At 36.7% G+C, this 21,280-nt stretch overlaps 2 protein-coding genes across 3 annotated transcripts; both read left to right on the plus strand.

Annotated features, from left to right (window-relative positions):
* Positions 1-4,806: 4,806 nt before the first annotated feature.
* On the plus strand, positions 4,807-9,227 carry LOC125188760 (alpha-xylosidase 1-like). The gene is made up of 3 exons (XM_048085808.1): positions 4,807-5,044; positions 5,116-5,789; positions 7,118-9,227. The coding sequence occupies exons 1-3, from the start codon at positions 4,854-4,856 to the stop codon at positions 8,998-9,000; spliced, it is 2,748 nt and encodes a 915-aa protein (XP_047941765.1). The 5' UTR covers positions 4,807-4,853; the 3' UTR covers positions 9,001-9,227.
* Positions 9,228-18,330: 9,103 nt separating this feature from the next.
* LOC125190806 (ethylene-responsive transcription factor ERF118-like) lies at positions 18,331-20,573 on the plus strand. 2 transcript variants are annotated; one of them, XM_048088210.1, is made up of 3 exons: positions 18,331-18,349; positions 18,798-19,027; positions 19,123-20,573. In XM_048088210.1, exon 3 carries the CDS (start codon positions 19,297-19,299, stop codon positions 20,314-20,316), a length of 1,020 nt encoding a protein of 339 aa, XP_047944167.1. In that variant the 5' UTR covers positions 18,331-18,349; positions 18,798-19,027; positions 19,123-19,296; the 3' UTR covers positions 20,317-20,573. The 2 variants fall into 2 exon arrangements, with proteins under 2 accessions (XP_047944167.1, XP_047944166.1); XM_048088209.1 differs by lacking the exon at positions 18,331-18,349 and adding an exon at positions 18,558-18,673.
* The last annotated feature ends 707 nt before the right edge of the window (positions 20,574-21,280 follow it).

Raw genomic sequence — 21,280 nt, forward strand, 5'->3', positions numbered from 1 at the left:
AATAATGTCCAACTACAAACCAAATCAAAATAGTAGTAAATAATGTCCAACTACAAACCAAAATCAAAATAGTAGTATATAATGTCCAACTACAAACCAACAACATCAAATAGTAGTAAATAATGCCCAACTACAAACCACAAACAATCACACAGTGCGCCCCGTTGTGCAGTTACGCCTGTCATGCCCTACTTGTCTACAGATCTTGCAACTCCTCTGTCGCCTGGGTTGATCAGGTTCATTTTCGTCCATCTGGTTCTGTATTCTTACTTTTCTATACCGATCGCGAGAACGAGGAACAAATTGCCCTACTGAACACTCCAATGTCCACGGTGGTATCTCCCAATAGTCCTGGTGCCTAAGTGAACGAAAACCAAAAGAATACTGTTTCACCCAATTTGACTTCAAATAGTTCTTACTCACAAGGCGTAGAATGTAATCTCCTCGATCTCTAGCAACTGCCACAACGTGAGAATAAGGCAACCTCCACATCTGCCATTTCCAACAACTACACCTTTTTCTCAAATACTTGACCTCATAAGAGTTTCCACCCTTCCCTTTGGATCGTGCCTCGGATAAGACATCATATCTACCCTCATGGATGTTGACTCGTCTTACCACATGTTTTCGGCCTCTTGCATCATTATCATTCAATTTGTCATGCGCCCATGGGCTCAAATCAGTTTGGCATTGTGCCGCTTCTGTTGATCTTGTCTGGAACCATTTAATTGTTCTCCAGAATGTCAAATCGATACAAGCCCTAATAGGTAGATCTCTGGCTCATTTCAAGATGTTGTTATATGCCTCCACCATGTTCGTCGTTGCTTCACCCCATCTACGACCTTTGTCATATGCCATTGTCCATTGCTCTGCATCAATACGCCCAAGGTACTCAACTGCCTCTGGACTAACATTCCCTAGGTGGCGTCTTTTCCTGAAATATTTTCTCACCTTTGTGGCTATCCCCATTTTCCACACTAGACCCTTCACCCTCACACCCTTGTGATGCTGCAACACATTTTTCCGTACATGTACTAAGCAAAATCGGTGTATTCCTCGGAGTGATTGTTCCCATATATCAGACTCCATTGCATTCAACATTCCTGGGGTCTATCAGATATATTGCAAACATCTCTATCGCCTTTCATAACATGAAGTTTGATTAACTTCATAAACCAATTCCAACTATCACTTGTTTCATTATCAACAATTGCATAAGCAACAGGTAAACACTTCTTGTTTACATCAAATCCAACAGCGCAAAGAAGTTTACCTTTGAGTCTGCCCCGCAAATGAGTTCCGTCAACTGCTAGCACTGGCTTGCAAAGCTGAAAAGCCTCCACACACGGCCCGAATGCCCAAAATACATACTTGAAAAACTTTCGTGTCTCGGTACTATGTCGTTCATCATGATGCCACTCAACAATTGTTCCACGGATGCGCTTCTGCAACTCAATCATATAACTAGGCAAATCTTCGAATGATGACTCACATCCACCAAAAGCAAGCTCTATAGCCATCCTCCGGGCATACCATGCTTTCTTGTAGGAAATTTCAACATGATACTTTTGCTTCACATCCTCAATAATGGAATTAAGCGTATACCCGGGGTCCTTTAGAATATGATGCTTAACACACAAAGCCACCATATCTGATGAGACGTTGGCGTGGTCCCTGGAGTTGGGATTGCCTACACAAGTGTGTCTATCAGTCCATTGTCTGATTTCCCATTTGCGGTCGTGCTTCCTCAATGTTGCTCGAAGTTTCCAAATACAACCTGTTTGATTGTGTCGTCTCCTATTTGAGCTCGTGCTCTCCGACTCTTTGGGTGGCTTCAGAGTTTTGCATTCCACATTCCACTTTGTTGGTTTACTTTCCACCACGTAGTATTCTTTTGTGGATGACTCCAAATGCCACAAAGTAACAACAGTCTTCAATTGTAGCTTGGTATCAAATTTGGTTCCTAACCCAATCCGTGTAGGATTCTTCTCATCCCAAAACCAACTGCTAGATTCGGAATCATCATGGTTACTTTCATAGTAATTACCTTCTGTCGTCGGTAGAGTACGAAAATAAGATAACCCTGGATGCTCATACTCCTGCTCACTTGGCGGGACTACTGGGACGTACCTACGAGGCACATTCAATGTCTCATTGTCGGATGCATCTTGAGTTGCTTCTGATTCTTCACTCAATTCAGGTGGGGTTGTTGATTTTTCTGACACAAGGTCTTCAGATTCAGAATCGTCACTAACTTCATTATGGGGAGATAGTCCCCCATCCCCAAAACGAGACCCACCATCCCCAAAGCCAGGCCCATCATCCCCAAAACCATGCCCATCATCCCCAACATTAGCCGGATCGTGACTAACTTCATTATGTCCAGATGGCCCATCATCATATTGTACTCTATCTTGAACTTGTCGTTGTCCCCTTCTAGATTGATAGACAACGACCGTATGTGGAGTACGTTGTTGTGCTAAATTAGCTTGATAGTCAACAAATAACTCAATTTGACCTGGTTGAATAGTTGTTGCAATCACATCCCTCATATATGCATCGCAAAGTCGAACGCCCACAAAGTGATATCCATTACCAACTTGAATTGCACGTTTCCATGTCAAACTAATCATATACTCACTCACATTGATTCCAATGCAATCACATATTCTGCTAACCAACTCATTATATGGAACAAACTCATCTAAGACAAGATATGCATTTGCCACGGGTGGCTCATAAGACAAACCAATTCCTCCAATTTGTACTATTCTTCCATCCCAATATAAAAGGACACAAATAGATTCTGTGTCCATAATCTTGCAATACATACACAACTTTATCTCAAAATTTAAATAATTAAAAATAAACTATATACCAAATCTTACAAATTAACTATTCAAAAGACACTACTTACCAAATCTTAGTATTTAATAACACACATTGAACATACAATTTATACCAACAACCTAAAATTTTTATTTTTAGCCACAAACCCTAGAATCACAATTTTCACCATAAACTATGGATATAATGCTAAATTAAGAAGAAAGCACGTAACTTACCTTGAGGGAGAAACAATTAGATGAATTTGGGCGATTTATGCAAGAATCGGACGAAAATGTGGCATTCTTGGAAGGGATTCGCGGGCAAGGAGGCTGGAGTTCGCGCAGAGGGCAGAATGCTTCTGCCCGATTCTGTTCTGGACTAACTTTATGAAGGGGAGAAACGCATTCTCAGAATGCGTTTCTCAACTCCGTTTTTTCTTTTTTTTTCGCGAACAAAAACCCGAGCTTAAATACGCATTCTTAGAATGCGTATTTGAAATACGCATTCTAAGAATGCGTATCACCCATTTCCATAAACAAAAAAAAAAACCTACCTATTGGTGGAACGATTATTATAGAAGACCCCATTTATAGAATTTAGCCAATTTATTCGAAGATGCTAACCTTTAATAGGCGTAATTGTGGTTGGGCTTCAGTGTGTAGTTATTAAGCCACTATTTTCAGTATGGGCCGGAGTTGCAGCCTAAACTTATTTCCTTAAGCTGTGCGGCGGCCCGTTCTCTTGCTGGGCTACTTTTAAAGGATACATAAAATAAAACCGAAATCCCTTCCAAACTCTTATAAAAATATAGAATAAGTAACATTAAAATCAATTTACACAGTTGTCGGCAGATAGTGATACTTACACATGTCTATTAATTTTATGTGGTTGTAGGCACTGTGCCAAAAATTTCATATACAAACTGCGAAGCGTGTAAATGCAATAGTATCAGACTGGCTGAAGTGTGGGTACATCACTTGGGCACCGACTGCAAAATGCATTTGAACATTGACACTTGTTGAAATGAAATCTTAACCGAATCAGAAGAGTATGGAAAGTGGAGTAGTAGTGAGGTTTTGATGTACATTTCAACTTTGCCTTCAAAATATGATACTCTGAAAATCAAATTTTCCCTTCCTTTTACCTTTACAGGACCTAGGCGAAAAAGGTAAAAAAATGGGCCCTCGTCGTCTTTCTCTCCCATAATTGTATAATCAAATAAAGAAAATAATAGTCAAGTAATTATTGAAATAATAAAATAATAAGCTTGTTTTTTTTTTTAAATTGGGGGGCCTGGGTCTTTGATACATTGTTCATATAGATAGGCCTGTCATAAATTTAAATTCCGGTGAATTTCGTAACGTTTAAAATGAGCAATTATATTAATATAACTTTGGTATTATCCGTAATTCTCCATGGCGAAAATTGCTGTCATACCTAAATTTATTGTCGTGGCGCGTGTATGTTTAAAAATTAAAAACGTGACAATGTATTAAACAGAATGTTTAATGTTTTATTCACGTAACATTTTTCGTATTTTTCGTTTGTCATATCGTACTGTACCTTATTCCGGTTGAGAAAAAATGTTAAAATTATGATATACTAATAATTGTCTATTTTTTTAAAGTTGTAAAATTGAACATAATTTCACCAAATTTTATGTTTTAATTTCTAGCTTTTTTTTTCTTCCTAGAAGAGGAACAATAATAGTATAAGTAGTACTATGTCAGAGTTCAATACAGTGCAGTCTCTAAACTGTTGTAATTACAAAAGAAAATATGAGTCGAAGAAGAAAACAAGACATAACTCAAGCTTTGAGATAAACATGCCATTACTGAAACATGGAGATGGGACCAAATATCCCAGAAAACAGTCTGAATTTCTGGGGGACCCAAACTAACTAGATAGCCACATGCTTATGTCAAACCTCTCCATACCACACTGTACTTCTTCCCAATTTCTCACCCATTATAAAAATCTCACTCCCGCTTCTCAGTTTTCCTTCACTCCCAAAATTCTCAATCATGCCACTCTCATCTCTGCTTACATGTTTTTCTCTCTTCTTCATTCTATCATCTGCAACGAAAATCGGCAGAGGCTACCGCTTGATCTCCGTCCAAGAATCTCCCGACGGCGGCCTCCTCGGCCTCCTTCAAGTCATCCACAAAAACTACATCTACGGCGCCGACATTCCCCTCCTCCACCTCTATGTCAAGTAAGCTCTCAAACTTAGAAAAAAGTACTAATTGCATGTAAATATAAGAGTGCCAATTTTGGGTTTTGCAGGCATGAAACGGAGAATCGTTTGCGGGTTCACATAACTGACGCGGAGAAGAAAAGGTGGGAGGTTCCGTACGATCTTCTACCACGACAAACCGTTCCGGCATTTAAACAAACACTTGGTGTGCAATCACACAAGCCATCCGACTACGCCGGAAATGAGCTAATCTTCTCTTACAAAACCGACCCTTTCAGCTTCTCCATAACAAGAAAATCCAGCGGCGAAACCCTCTTCGACACGGCCTCCTTGCCCGCGGACCCTTACAGCGACCTCGTCTTCAAAGACCAGTACATCGAAATCTCGACGAAGCTGCCCAAAGACGCCTCTTTGTACGGTCTGGGGGAGAACACGCAGCCGCGGGGAATCAAGATCGTCCCTAACGATCCCTACACTCTGTACACGACGGATGTATCGGCGATTAATCTCAATACCGACTTGTACGGATCGCACCCCGTGTATATGGATTTGAGGAATCGCGGCGGCGTTGCGGCGGCGCACGGCGTTTTGCTGCTCAATAGTAATGGGATGGATGTGTTCTACAGAGGGGATTCGTTGACGTATAAAGTGATTGGTGGTGTGGTTGATCTTTACTTCTTCGCCGGAGCGTCGCCGCTGGCGGTGGTTGATCAGTACACGGCGTTGATTGGCCGCCCGGCCGCCATGCCTTACTGGGCTTTCGGTAATTTTTTCTATACCTCGCTCTTAAATAATGAATTGGCTTCCTCATTATTATCTAAATTAGTTCTATAATTGGAGCATTTTCTCGAATTATGTTAAAACTATGGAGTAAATAAATTGAGCTTTAAAATCAAAATGTCGTGCAATAATGCGGCTTTATTGTTGGATTGCATTAGATAGGAATTATAATCATAGCTAGCAATTTTGGATTTAATTTCGACTCTCATTTATAACAAAATTTAGTTAGGAATTACTGTTAGTTAGGTATTCATAAAAACAGGTAGGCGGGCAGCGGCCTGTTATTTTTTAACATTTTACTTAATTTAGATGTGTATACTACGGCCATTTTAATGCTTCTATTTCATAATTATATTTATCACTTTATTAGGCTAGCATGCATTTCTAAATTCTAGTACTAAAAGCTTTGATAATTGTAAGTACTACTACTACTTTAGCCGCTTATTTGTTTTACTATGTTGTAAATATCTAGTACTCCTACAAAAGTAGCTATAATATCATTCCCTTGCTCCATTTAGCAAGCCTCAAAACCCCTTTTTTCTTGTCCCATTTATAATGGACAAAATCTAGGCGCCACAATAAGTAGGGTTATTATAATTTACAGATATGAAAAAACACATTTTATATTATCCGTACCTAAAAAGTTCTGAGTCACGTGATGAGATTGTAGAGGGTCTATATAATGAATTATAGAGGTAAAAATCAACACTTAGAAAAGTTATCTACCATAAGTTTTGATTAATTAATCCTAGTAATCCATAATTAATTTTTGAAAATAGAAAATAAACATAAAATTAACTTTAAATTCTAGATTAGTGAACCCGGGCTAACTATCTTAAAATCAATGTACAAAAATGAAAGCTAAAAATGAGAAGAAAAAAAAACAGTGGGACACAATAAAATACCCAATTTTGGTTAACAAGGCTGCACATGGTGCTAATCAGCCCGTGAGCAATTCAAGGCCCACTTAGAAACAAGTTGAACACCCATTTATATATAAAAGCTGTATTTTACAACCCCATTTACATATTCGGTGGAGGACATTAACAGTAGGCCACGAAACATTAAAAAGCATCACTCCATTTCACATTAATTAGACAAACCACCAAGGCCCTCCCCTGCTTCTCTCCAAATATCCAACTTTTAACATTTCTAATTTGATTAATACTAACATTATTGCAAATCACACATTGATGATTGATCCTGTAATTTCAAATTCACAATTCAAGATTTGAATAGTGGAGTAGTATAGATTTTGATGTTTGTATAATGATAAAATGATAGAGTAATGAGCTGTGCTTGAACGGACAGGGTTCCACCAATGCCGGTGGGGGTACCACAACCTCTCGGTGGTGGAAGACGTGGTGGAGCGATACAAGAAGGCCCGAATCCCCCTGGACGTGATCTGGAACGACGACGACCACATGGACGGCCACAAAGACTTCACCCTCAACCCCAAGAACTACCCCCGCCCCAAGCTCCTCCACTTCTTGGAAAAGATCCACGCCCGCGGCATGAAGTACATCGTCATCATCGACCCCGGCATTGGCGTCAACACCTCCTACGGCGTCTACACCCGCGGCCTCGCTTCCGACGTCTTCATCAAGTACAAAGGCAAGCCCTTCTTAGCTCAAGTCTGGCCGGGCGCCGTCAACTTCCCTGACTTCCTCAATCCCAAGACGGTCCACTGGTGGGGCGACGAGATACGCCGCTTCCACGAGCTCGTCCCTGTCGACGGCCTTTGGATCGACATGAACGAGGTGTCCAATTTTTGCAACGGGCTGTGCCAGATTCCGGTGGGCCGGATCTGCCCGAATGGGACTGGGCCGGGCTGGATATGCTGCCTCGATTGCAAGAACGTGACGGCCACGAGATGGGATGATCCGCCGTATAAAATCAACGCGTCCGGCACATCGGTTCCGATCGGGTACAAGACTATAGCTACGAGTGCATATCATTACAATGGAGTGTTGGAGTATGATGCTCATAGCTTGTATGGGTTTTCGCACACGATTGCGACTTATAAAGGGCTACGGGCGCTTCCTGGTGGAAAGCGCCCATTTATTCTGTCCAGGTCAACGTACGTGGGGTCGGGCCAGTACGCTGCACACTGGACGGGGGACAATCAAGGGACATGGCTAGATTTGAAGTACTCGATTTCAACGATGTTGAATTTTGGTATATTTGGGATTCCAATGGTCGGGGCGGATATTTGCGGGTTTTACCCTGCCCCAACCGAGGAGCTCTGTAATCGCTGGATCGAGCTCGGGGCATTTTACCCCTTCTCTAGGGATCACGCGAATTTTTACTCGCCGAGGCAGGAGCTTTACCAATGGAAATCCGTGGCGGTGTCCGCAAGGAGGGCGTTAGGTATGCGGTACAAGTTGCTTCCGTATATCTACACGTTGAGCTATGAGGCGCACGTGACGGGAGCTCCGATCGCGAGGCCGTTGTTCTTCTCGTTCCCGAACGAGACACTGACGTACGGGCTAAGCACGCAGTTCTTGCTCGGGTCCGGGTTGATGGTGTCCCCTATTTTGCAGAAAAAAAAGACAAAAGTGCATGCTCTGTTCCCGCCCGGCACGTGGTACGATATTTTTGATATGACTAAGGTTGTCGTGTCGAAAATGTCACATTACCGCGCCCTCGACGCGCCCTTGCATGTGATCAATGTGCACTTGTACCAAAACAAGATTATACCGATGCAGAGGGGCGGGCTGGTCTCGAAGGAGGCTCGGGCCACGCCTTATACCCTAGTGGTCTCCCTCCCGCTGGGGACTGCGGAGGGGGAGGCCAGGGGGGATCTCTTTGTGGACAATGACGAGAATCCCGTGATGGGGCTTGGGAATGGCCAATCCACGTACGTTGAATTCTATGCACACGTGAATCAGGGTGCGGTGAAGGTGTGGTCCGATGTTCGAGAGGGCGAATTTGCGGTAGAGAAAGGGTGGTATGTTGAGAAACTGATTGTTTTAGGACTAAAAGGGATTGGCAAAGGAGTTGCAATTGAACATGATGGGAATGCAATTATTGTTGATGATTCGAAGGTTGAAATGAGCTCAATCGAACATGAAATTATGGATGAAGAAATTGAAGAGAGAGAAGATGAGATGAAGCATGTGATGGTGGAGATTAAAGGGTTGGAATTGTCTATTGGGAAGAAGTTTGTTGTATCGTGGAAGATGGGAAACTAAGCATGAAAAAGATCATTGTTTATTTTGCTGCTATTTCCTTTTTTTTAATGTTATTGTGATTTGTGAACGATGAGGTGATGGCATAAAAAGTTTGTTCATCCCTCTACTTCCAGGAGTGATTTTTATCTTGTGGTGGAAGAGCAATGATGTACCTTAATGTTTGAGGGAAATTGGAAGTTCTGGTCATTGTTTGCTCAATTTTATGATGCGGTTTGAGATTGTTTGAATTCGATTAAATCTCTTTAAATTTCTCCAGTGAGATTCAACACACAAAAATTAATTGCTGTTTCTGTCAAGTGTCACCATACTTTGGAAAAGTATCTCTTTAAAATTATTTGTTGACTATGGACTTAACAATTTAAGCCCAAATTTTAAGTAAGTTCAATTTTTTTTAAGTTTCTAGTACTCCATGTTTTTGTTCTTAGATAATTCATTTCATTCAATAATTTTCCCTTGCAGTCCCTCGACTACATAGTACTTCCTCAGTCACATTTCATGTGAGATACTCTCTTTTGGCAGTGAAACAAAATAGAGAAAAAAAAGTAGGAACAAAGATAAAGTAAGAGAAATATAGTGTTATTTTTTTTACTAAAAAAAGGAAATGTCTTATTTATAGTGGGACGGCTTAAAAAGGAATACGTCTCATTTATAGGGACGGAAAAAGTACTACTATTATTCTTCCTAGTATATTATGTTATGATAATTTTCTATTAAATTCATTTTTTATTACTACAAAATAAAAGGTAAAACTGATAATAAAGCAAAAGCAAAAACAAAAAAAAAAAACCAAAAAAAAAAACAGAAAGCTAAGCTAGCAAATGATAATTAAATGTACATGTAAGTTAAAAAAAACTACTACTAGTAATTAGTAAGACAATTCTTCTCAGACTAATAAGTTGAGAGTTTAAACTATATAGGAGTACATTAGAGAATATAGAGTCATAGAGTGTGTGAATTGTAACCAAAAAATACTCCACTAAGAAACAAAAGGATCGGACAAGAAAAGAAGTAAATGTGAAGGTGCAAAAGTTGGACTTTACTTGTTTTAGCATACATTTAATAGAGATGAAACTGAAGAGTTTTTGACATACTAATAGTACCAATTTTACTCTTATTCCCTATATTTTTTAATCTTCGTAGCACCGACAAATACAATGGTGTTGTTTGCCTTCTTTATGATTTAAACTGTCTACTATAAATATGCGGAGAAAAAATATTTAATGAAAATAAATTTTGAGGAAGTCGTTCATAAATAGGCCTATCTAAATGTGAATTTCTTGTTCACCTCATCAATGTCAACACATCCGCAATTAATGTAGCGTTGGAAATTTTGTATATTCACATTTTATAAAAGTGATATTGTAATAATTGACAAAATCATTTTTTCTTGACTTTTCTACAAAAATATTTATATTCTAATATAATTCTTTTAATTGCTTATTATAATCTACAAAATCTCTTATAAGTAGTAAAATAAATGAAATAAGAAATTTAAGTATGAGATGTCCCAAAATAGAAAAGTGCGACGAAGGGTACTTATATGTCCTTACAAAACAATTTTCTTATTCATGAGCTTACAGAATCTGTAGAATGGGTCTACTGAAAGGGATGAGCATCCCTTGAAGAATTTAACAAAAATGGATCCCATTGGAATTTAAATATACTACAAATTTATTTATATTTTGAAAGGAATTTCTTATGTGGGTCCGCAAACGCATAAAGATAGAGGAATGAATGAAAATTCGAAAAGCCCATATGCTCAGTCAAATTCACTTAACCTGACCACCTTCTGAATGCATCTGCCCTGCATTTTTCATGATATTTTTTGTAAGTATTAAAAAGCATGGGTGCTTCTCACTATTCTATGTTTCAATGTTTGCTAGTACAACATTTTTTTAATTGAAATTTTGAATACAAATTTTGGATTTATTCATTTTCAATTATTTAATGCAATCAGGATTTTACTCTAGTCTTAGTAAAAGAATCGGGCTGTTTTATAGTATACTAATTAGTTATATGGGTGATAATATGTAGGAGTAGTATTTGAAAAGCAAGAAAACTAAGAAGTGGCAAAAAAAATCATTTCGAAATGATTCATATATCAGAATTATTTAAGCTTTAGTTAAAGTGCAGGGGAGATGGGCATATGCTTATTTAGGAGTATTTGTAAATAGAGTATAAAGAATAAACTACATGGTCTCAACTTATACAAAGAATAAACTACAAAAATGGTCTCAACTTTTACTATATGTATATGTATATTTGCGGTTCTTGGTCAATAAACTCTTAAGAAATATAAGGACTTTGCACTTTGTACATTTTAGAATTTAGATCATTTTGAAATTTTAAAAAAACAAAGCCATTAAGAAGATTTTTGTACATTTCCATATTCCAAATAAATAACATAAAGATTGCGCATAAATAAACAAATGGGACCACTGGTTAACTTTAATATAAATGGGAGTAGTAATATAGTTTTAAACTTATAGTACTAGTTTGGATTTAAAAAATAACCAAAAATAATTAATTTAAACCAAAATAATTAATACAACAAGAGAACGTGGATGATATCAAGCTGATATTTTATTTTATATTTCGTGAGTTCTTTTTTATATTTCACGAGCTAAAGGTGCATTTATATTTTATACTCCTACAAAACTAAATCCAACAAAAACGCTTCATTCCAAAGCAATGCCAGCATGCTCCATGATATATAGCTTTATTTTTCTACACTGCACAAAAAAGGGAGATGCAATAATTTGTTGAAGAATATAAATTGAAAAGCAGTCTCATTATTTAACTGTAAAATGTGAACTTTATTGGATCTCAAATTATCATCATTGCTCATAATTAGCATTGGCTAGAACCATGGATGTTAACCAACCACTTTTCATGTCCCCGTAGCTTAGATTTTGCATTGTCCACATCATAGTAAAAGGTTCGATCACATCTCGACAATAGATTGCCACTAGAAATGTAAAATTTGAAAGGGAATTAAAATGGAAATTGATCATTGGGTTGTTTGTACAATTCACCAACTAAATACTAGTAGTAGCTAAAAATGTATCACTCTGTCCCACTCTAAGTTATACATTTTTAAAACAGAAAACTTCATTATTTTTAGTTTATTCTCCCTATTATTTTATTCGTTTTACCCGACTAAAAAAAATGCATAAAATTTAATACCAAAATAAAAATACTCTGATTAGAGTGGAAAGGAAGGAGTGATTCATAATATCTTAAATTAATTATGTAGCATTATTTAAAAAAAATATACTCCCTTCATTCCACTCATAGTGAAACAGTTTCTTTTTTTGGATGTCTCATTCTAAATGACACAGTTCTAACTTCTAAATATAAAAATATCACTCTCTCTATTTTTTTTCTCTCTTACTTTATTTTGTCCATTATACACATAAAACAACATTATATAAATCTCGTGTTGAATTAGAAATGCTCCATTTAGTGTGGGACGGAAGGAGTAATTGATAATAAAAAATCCTGAAAAAATAATGTTTTATTTTGATGTATTAGTAAATCATAAAAAAAAAAAAAAACTTGTATGAGGTTGGAACTTGAAAAGGTCATGCGATTTCTAGTAATCACGAGTCAGGTATTCTTGTAAATCATTCCAGTAATATGATATTCAGTTAATTTAGTATGATATTAAGTTAATTTAGTATGATATTCAGTCAGTAATATGATATTCTTGTATAAGATTATCACTTAATTTTTAGTATCATAGTGATAAATAATCCCGGGTAATCAGCAATTAATTTATGCAAATCAAGAACTGGATTCGGATCTAAATGTACTAGTCATACTTCGTCGAGTACTACATTTTGACCGCAAATTATCGACAAATTTGCTTTAAAATGGGATTTGACGCTATTACTGCATTTACCAGATTCTGATCTCGCAATTTCCTACCAATATATTTGGGAATATTTCACGAAATAAGTCGATGACAAATTGGCAATCCAATTTATAATCAATAAAAACTACTCCCTCAATTTCATAATAATAGAGCCATTTTGTCATTTTGATAAGTTCCATAGTAATAGAGTCATTTTCCTTTTCAGTAAAAGTAACATATTTTTTCATATTGTTTTACTCTCTCTTACTTTTTTCTTTCTTCTTTCGTACTGCTTTACTCTCTCTTACTTTTTTCTTTATTCATCTCTGTACCTTTTATTTTAATTTTTCACTTTATTTTCTCTTTACTTAACTCACTTAACACAAATTTTTCTTAATCTCCATGACGAAAAGTTTTATCTCCATAGTAATGAAGGGAGTATTGACAAAGAACACTTTCAAATTTTATCCTTTTTGTTCTAATTTTTATAAAAAAATATAGAGTAACTACTTGTGATTATATGAATGTCTAATAAGAATTTATAAAATGTTAAATCAATCAATAAAATTGACGTATAATTATACTTTTATGGGAAAACCAAATAAGTTGACTAGAATTGACTGTTGGGAGTTGTAGTAGTAGTACTACTATATTGAATAAAATAAATGGAGTAGAATAAGTAGGTGTAATGAATGCGTCGTTGATCACGTGTCTACTTGTTGACGTGTCAGCTGCTAATGTTTTTCTTGGCGGGAAAAAAGGGCGGGGGCCAGGCGGCGGCGTATTTGGCGGGAAGACGAAGCAACCTCCCTTTTTCGGCGCCCTTTTCTCCTTCAATTGCGTATCTTACTTGAACTCCTCATCACCATGCATGGCCATACATCACTTAATTATGCGTTATGTATGTGCATGCAGTAGTGGGTTTTTTTATGGATACAGGGAGTACTACTACTAATTATAGGTTGATATAACTCTAATTTAATAAATTTAAGAGTATATTTAAATTTAATTTAATATATTTTTAAATTTGATTGTTCGTTGTTTATATGATATTATTATATTAAATACTAATAAGGTCACAATTGTTCACACTTGAATATGTCCCAAGAGTATTTGACTTACTAGATTGCTAATTTGTTTGGGTTTTTGAAATATAGGGCCCAATTCCAAACGTTATATAGAGACCTAATTATATATCGTTACCTAATCGGATTTGGTTACTTTGTCTAATACAGGAAAAATGTTAAGCATGTGATATGTGACCACTTCAACTGCATTACAGCTTAACTAAAAATCTATTCTGATTTGGTTACTCTAGTTGTAAATAATAGTACTGCACTTTGTTTTCAATTATGATGAAAGAAAACCATATAGTACACGAATAGAAATTAGAAAACAAAGAGCGGATTAAAGGAAAATGTCAAAAATGTTGTAAGTTGGAACGCCCTATTCTTTTATTTTTGGGCATTTCACTTTAAATGGAACATTTCTTTTTTTTATAAATCAACAGCTTTTAACTTTTATAAATAGAAAAATGCATGTTACGAAATTCATGCATCTATTTACTTTGGGTTCATATTAGTAGTATACATTTTCCAAATTCCACCATAAATTTAGAGTGAAAACAAGAGAAAATTCTGCATCACGCAAAATGATGCGAAACAGCTGCGAAACTGAAATAATTCAGGGGCCAGGGAATTTATTTTGTTCTCGCTGAGTTGGAATTTAGACTGTTTTTCTTGATAAATAATGGTGGATAAGATTTAAAATATAAAAAAATTATACTAGAAAAATAGGGGAACGGCAAGAGTGATGCTTACAACAACATTATGAGACATCAGTGGCTGTTTTGTAATTATACGTGACATAATAATGGCTGCAACGCTTTCAATACGATGTTATTATTATTTGTCCGACCCAATACCTATTTTTTTACGTTTAATTTCTAGTAAAAGCATTATTAATAGTTTTTTTTTTACCGGCAATGAAGTACCTACACTACTACATAGTCAAAAAGGTGTACGTACGCATAAATAAATTAGAAACGTATGAATACACGTACAATCCCAGTGTCACGTGACCTACTGACCCTCATCTTAAAAAATTATTAAATGCATTTATGGATACACGATCACGTGACCAAGGAAAGGGCACCGTGCTCCTTCCCGCTTTTTTTAAGTAGTGTCGCTACTGTAGTGGAAAGGGTACGGATTCTGGGTGCGGCGGGGGATGACGTGGCAGTTTTTGACTCGCTCGATTTTGTCACTCCGCACTGCTGGTCACGCAGAGAGCAGGCTCACGTGATGCGTGCGTGGTAGTGTCATTAGTTTATTTTACGTGTTCATTTTTGGGGAATTTGTATTTAATTTATTTATTTTGGGTGTGGAAGATCCGGCGTGGAGTTGATCGATAAATAAATGAGTTTGGTGTGCCTCTGAATATCGAATTGACCCACAAGAACGTGGACTTTTATCGATTTAGTTAAGTGATCATTATAATTATAATTTTGCTTTATTTGTCGTAAGTGTTACTAATTATTAACCTAATATAGTAATTAGTGGAAGAGGACGCTCCTACCGTCCTATGCCATTTATTTGAGTATGTGATAAGAATGATAATAGTAGGAGTAATGTGTATATATTCTTTGTGAATAAGAATGATAATATTAAGAAATACATTAGGTAAGTGGAATTAATGCACTATATTTAGTATGTGTGTGAGTGTTTATGATTCATATTCCCTATGTCACAATTATAACTACCCAATTTTTCTAATATTATGGTACACTAGTACTAATAGTACCGTTTTTGTGATTATAAAATAAAAGGTCTTTATTACTTTTATTAGATTTGAAACATCATAAATAAGAATCTTAAATAGATTTTCGGATACTACAAATGGGACCGAGAGAGTTCTGCTCCATAATTGATACTACTATTAGCATTCATTTGGTCTTAATTTCAGCCTTAATTCTATTACTAATTCTGAAGGGAGTAATGATAATACTACTTGGCTTTACTTATGATGAACATATATAGAAGACTTTCGGTGCCTATATTCTTACCCAGAAATCAGATTCAAAGCAAATTGAGGGGGGATTGAAAATGTCTACTGGGATAAAATTCTTTTGTTTTTTTGATAAATAAAGAATACAAATCATAACATAATTACAAAACTTTAATTGATATATACGTTCAAAAACTTATGTAAATATTGAGCATATGCACTTGAGTGGTGTTTAAATTGATGTTGCATGTGTCGATTCATATTTAATAATACTCCCTCCGTCCCAAGATAAGTGACCTACTTTTTTTTGGCACAGGATTTAAGGAATGGTATTTAAATAAGTTAAAGTGGAGAGAGTAAAGTAGAGAGAGGGAAAAGTAGAGGAGAGAAGAGGGAATAAAGTAGGTTGGAGTATAAAATAAGAGATATGACTTTTTGCTAAAAATGGAAATAAGTCACTTATAGTGGGACACCCCTAAAAGGAATACATGTCACTTATCTTGGGACGGAGGGAGTACTACTTACTATGTGATTAAATAGTCAGTAAGAATTGTGTGTTACATGAATAATTAACGATAAAAGATGTGAGTAGTGCCGTACACAAGCCAAAACAAGGGTTTTAGCCTCCATAAAAATTAACTATTCGAATACGCAAGTATTTATTCAGCTCACGTGAAAACCAAATTTAGTGTTCGCCCCGTTAGTTATACTTAAAACTATTTCAACTTTTAAATGTTGAAACTACCTTATTCATGTTATATCCAAGGGATGCATATTTGTGGAAGACTAATATGAGTCAAATAGTGGCATAAATAGTGAATGAAGGAAATCTATTCAAAGTGACCAAAAACGAATGATTCTCCACTACTCATGTCTAATGTAACTGATTTTAACAGGACAGTCATATTGAAATAGTGTTTGGCCTTTTCTATTTCCATTAGTAGTTTTTTAATGCAAAATAATACTAGTACTACTAATTTTTTAAACTTGTTGTATTAGAAACACACTTACACAGAACAGAGCTTACTCCATATAATAACAGGTTTACGTGTGTATACATATATCAAATGTATATTGCCTTATTAATATTTTGCAGGAAACATGGCTCATTTATTTATAATTTCAGAGATTGGCAGCATGCCAAGATCCAAGGCACCCAATATAAATAAAATAAAATCTAGTGTTGACGGACATGATATACACAAGTGGCCGACTACCTCAGATGAAATTATTAATTTTTAAGATATGAAGTGAAGTGAGATTTAATTAATCAAAATATTAATTAATATAACGAGATTTTGGTGTCTATTCTTCGCCCCTAGACAAGATTATAATTTTGACAAAAAGAATTAGAAAAATGAAATAGAAGACGACAATGAATAAGACGGGCGAACCAACCTTTGATTATAATTAATAAAAGTAAACACTTGGTCGTCAAACCATATTGCATGTGGAATTTGGATCCAACTTCCCAAAGTTCACAATTATATTTAATAAATATATTGTTGAATGCAATATCAACGAATATTATTTTCTTCATAATAAATGCAAAACTATTCCGAATATAAGTTTTTATCATATTCCATCTATTTCTATGCATAGATATTCATAATCTAAATAAATAATTTATTTTTCTAGCTTTGACAGAATATTTGTTCATACGAATAAACCTTACAACTCTCTAGATTTGTTGCCAATAGATGTTAACGTATCCCGTAAAACCCTATAGAATAATTCAAAATAAGAACATTTCTTATTATTTCCATCGCCAATAATTCAAAATAAGTCGTTTTCTATGAATGATTTGCTGTTACTGAGATTTTATTTCATGAAAATCCAAATAATAATTTATTACTTACCGTAATTTTAATGAAACCGTATAAATTAATACGCCAAATTTGGGAATAAGATACGGGAATCCTTCATCAATAAATAAAAACAGAATAACAAGATACTCCGCTAAAATATTATAATAACCTATAATAAAAGATTTAATTTCCAAATAGAGTAACTTACTTGGTTTCCAAGTATCACAGTGGCACATGCGTAATTAAGCCCCATCAACGGCCCTAAAATCGCACCGCAAAGGAGATGAGCTGTCATCCACTCGCAGAAGTCAGAAACGCTTACGTTGCCGATTCGCTGCGTTACTCGCGCGTGTAACACACTCGAAGAAAAAGTAAATCGAATAGCCCTGTGAGATCACGCGCTGCGAAAGGTAAGGCGGTGTATCAGCCGATTGAATAGGAATCTCTTACCAACTATGGCATGATGAGTATGATCATGCTATGTGTATGCACATCCCCATCCATGTATAAAAATACGTATATACCCCTATCTCTACGTACATCTATAAATACACCACTCCACCCACTCCATTTTGACCGCATAGAAAACAGTGTAAAAGTGAAAAAGTTTTTCTTCACACAGAGCAAACAGTGAGGAGAAAGCGACAATCTTTGCGATACAGGAAGAAAAACAAAGCTGGTAGGCAAAAATACCATTTATTTCAATTTGTTTTAGAAATTCGATGCCAACACAGAGGTTGTTTTTACGGTCTTTGTTTTCATATTTCTTGTTTCTTTCCATTTTTCTTGAGATTTGCGTCAGTCAATTGATGGTTGGTGATTTTGTTAGTACTAATAACAAATTAAAGATTAGAAAAATAAAAATCCCAATTTTGTCCTCACTACTTTTCCCACTCTATATTTACACGCACTGGCATTACACACACAGGAGGTTTCTCTTCAAATTCTGCAAAACCCTTCACACAAGAATTCAATCTTTGTCACGTTCTAATAGCCTGTCCAAGTAATCTTAACCATTTATTCACAACCCCTTTTCATCACTTATCACTCTTATCTTCACTCTCTGAATCTATTGCTGATAGAATTTTTTCCCCTCTCGTTTTGGTTAAATTCTTTTTTTCCTGAAGCGGTGTGAAGAAAAAGGCGAAAGCTTTTTAGGTACGGCGGCTTGGACAAGAGATTTTATGTCGGCAAGTTTTGATTTGGGTTTTGTGTGTGGAGCTCTGTTCAAGCTCTGTTTCTCATCGATTCCCTTTTTGACTTGTGCTCGTCGCATGCGAAAAACCCTCTGCTGTTCGATTCAGCAGAGCGACCTCTCTTTCTTCCCGACTGTTTCGATGCGTTTGAGGCCCAAACGGTGGGTAAAATCAATCCCCCTTTCCTCTTTATAGCTTAATTTATTTTTTGGGGGTTTCAAAACGTGTCTAAATGTATTTATTTTTGGTGTTGCAGGACTTGTACTGGAGTTGTTTGTTTTGGGGGATTTCACATAAACCGGTTGATAAATCGATTAACGTGAGGAATCCAACGCTTCGATTCTTGAATTAGGGATTTTTGGTTGATTGATTTGTTCATTTTTGGGGTAAAGATTTGATTTTTAGAGGGGTTATTGATTTGTTTGTTACTATGAGAGAGATGGCAGAGCCAGTTTTGTTCAACGTCGAATCTTTGTTGACCGGAAAAGCGAAGGTCCGACCCCAACCCGTTAAGCAGATTAGGAAGATCCGGATCATTTACAATGACCCGGATGCCACTGACTCATCCGACGATGAGAGAGAGGAGGTGGAGAGAGATAGGAGAGTCAAGCGCTTTGTTCATGAAGTCGTGGTGAATCCGAACCCGAACCCGAAGGTTTGTGAATCCCAGAGCTCCGGCAATCTCGAGAAATGCTCGAAGAAGAAGAGGGCAATTTCCGAGACTCCGCAGAATCCCACTACTGGAAAATACAGAGGCGTGCGGCAACGCAAATGGGGGAAATGGGCTGCGGAAATCCGCGACCCGTTTCAGCACAAACGGGTCTGGCTGGGGACCTTCGATTCGGCTGAGGAAGCTTCTAGAGCTTATGAGATGAAGCGGATGGAGTTTGAGGCGATGAGCAACGGCGCTGAGCACATCGGGAAGAAGCTCCGGAAAGATGATTTCATCTGCGTGTCCGAGGGTTCGAGCAGCGGTAGCGTTGCTTCGCAGACGAGCTCCTCGTCTGCGACGCCGGCTGTGGCGGATGTCGGCTCGACAACGTCTTGGGTCCTCGATTGCAAGAGTGAGGATGCTGTGGTTGAGAATGAGAAGAGTGAGGAATTTAATTTGCTGAATGAGGGATTATTGGGAGGATTGGATCAGATTGATTTGGATACGGAGCTCGAGAACTTCCTCGCGGGCGACAGCTTCGTGCCGTGTTTGGATGACTTCAACGACGATGATTTCCCGATTTTTGGATTTGATGACGGTGATCGGGGAAGTGCATTGCCGGATTTTGATTTTGGTGACGATGATCAGGGAAGCGCTTTGCCGGATTTTGATTTCGATTTCAACTTGGAGGAGGCCTGTGGCGACGTGCTGTCGTGGATCGATGAGCCGGTGGAGGAGCCGATGCCGATTGATGGGATCAATGGAGGGGCGGCTTCTTTCAATATAGCATGCTTATGAGTTTTGCAGTTAGGATTTTTGTTTAGTAGTACTATCTAAGTATGTTTTAATTATGAGAAACAATGTTTCTATAACTGGATAATCCAGTCTGGAAATGTTGTTATTAAGAGTATTTTTTGCTTTATTTTGAGAGGTGAGAGTTCTTTTTGTAAGAGTTCGGAGTATCCTTTGGTTTTTGATTCTTGTGCTTTTTGAGCCGTCCAAAGGGGTTCGGATTCGAGATAGTAAAATCATGTTATTGAAATTTTATTTAAGTACACTACTCTCTACTTAGTATTAATCGCAATTTTTGTTCTTGTCACTATTATTACTACTCTAGTATGTTTGGGAATATCATCCACTTGACACTCTCTCTCTTCAACCAGTCTCACTCTCTCTTTTTCTTTATGATTTTAGAAGATTCGGTAACATCAAAAATCGTTTTCCAGGTGATTAGATTTATTGGTAGTCCAAATTGCACCACGGGTTTAAATCATGTGTCTTGGTTTCATGGACATGGGTATGAAAGTTATGTATTCCTAATTCTGTGATTCCATTGCTTATCCCTCCACATCTCCTTTTTGTACTCTTGCTGCTTGCCATGTAATTTGGTCAAACATGAATCTTACTTTAATCTCCAAACTATGTCATTATTAATCATAGGGCAAATTGCGAAAAAATCTCATGCAACTCTTAAAAATAGCCAATTATAATATAATTTTGATTTTTTTTTTTCCAATTTTCTCGTATGCTATATTTTAAAATTCATTAACTTGGGATGTGCACCTGTAAAGATTAAAGAGATGATTGATTACGTGTATCAAACTCCGAACCGTTTCTGTGCATAGTATTTCTTTTACCAAAATATAAATAATTTCTACAAATCATAAACTGTGATTAATTGACCAAACTTCATGATTTTTTTGGGTATTTTGATTTTGGTACTAGTTATGTGTCCCCTATGGCTCATATTACAAATATAATG

The sequence above is a fragment of the Salvia hispanica genome, chromosome 5 (assembly GCF_023119035.1).
Source record: "Salvia hispanica cultivar TCC Black 2014 chromosome 5, UniMelb_Shisp_WGS_1.0, whole genome shotgun sequence".
In the NCBI taxonomy this organism is placed as follows: Eukaryota; Viridiplantae; Streptophyta; class Magnoliopsida; order Lamiales; family Lamiaceae; genus Salvia; species Salvia hispanica.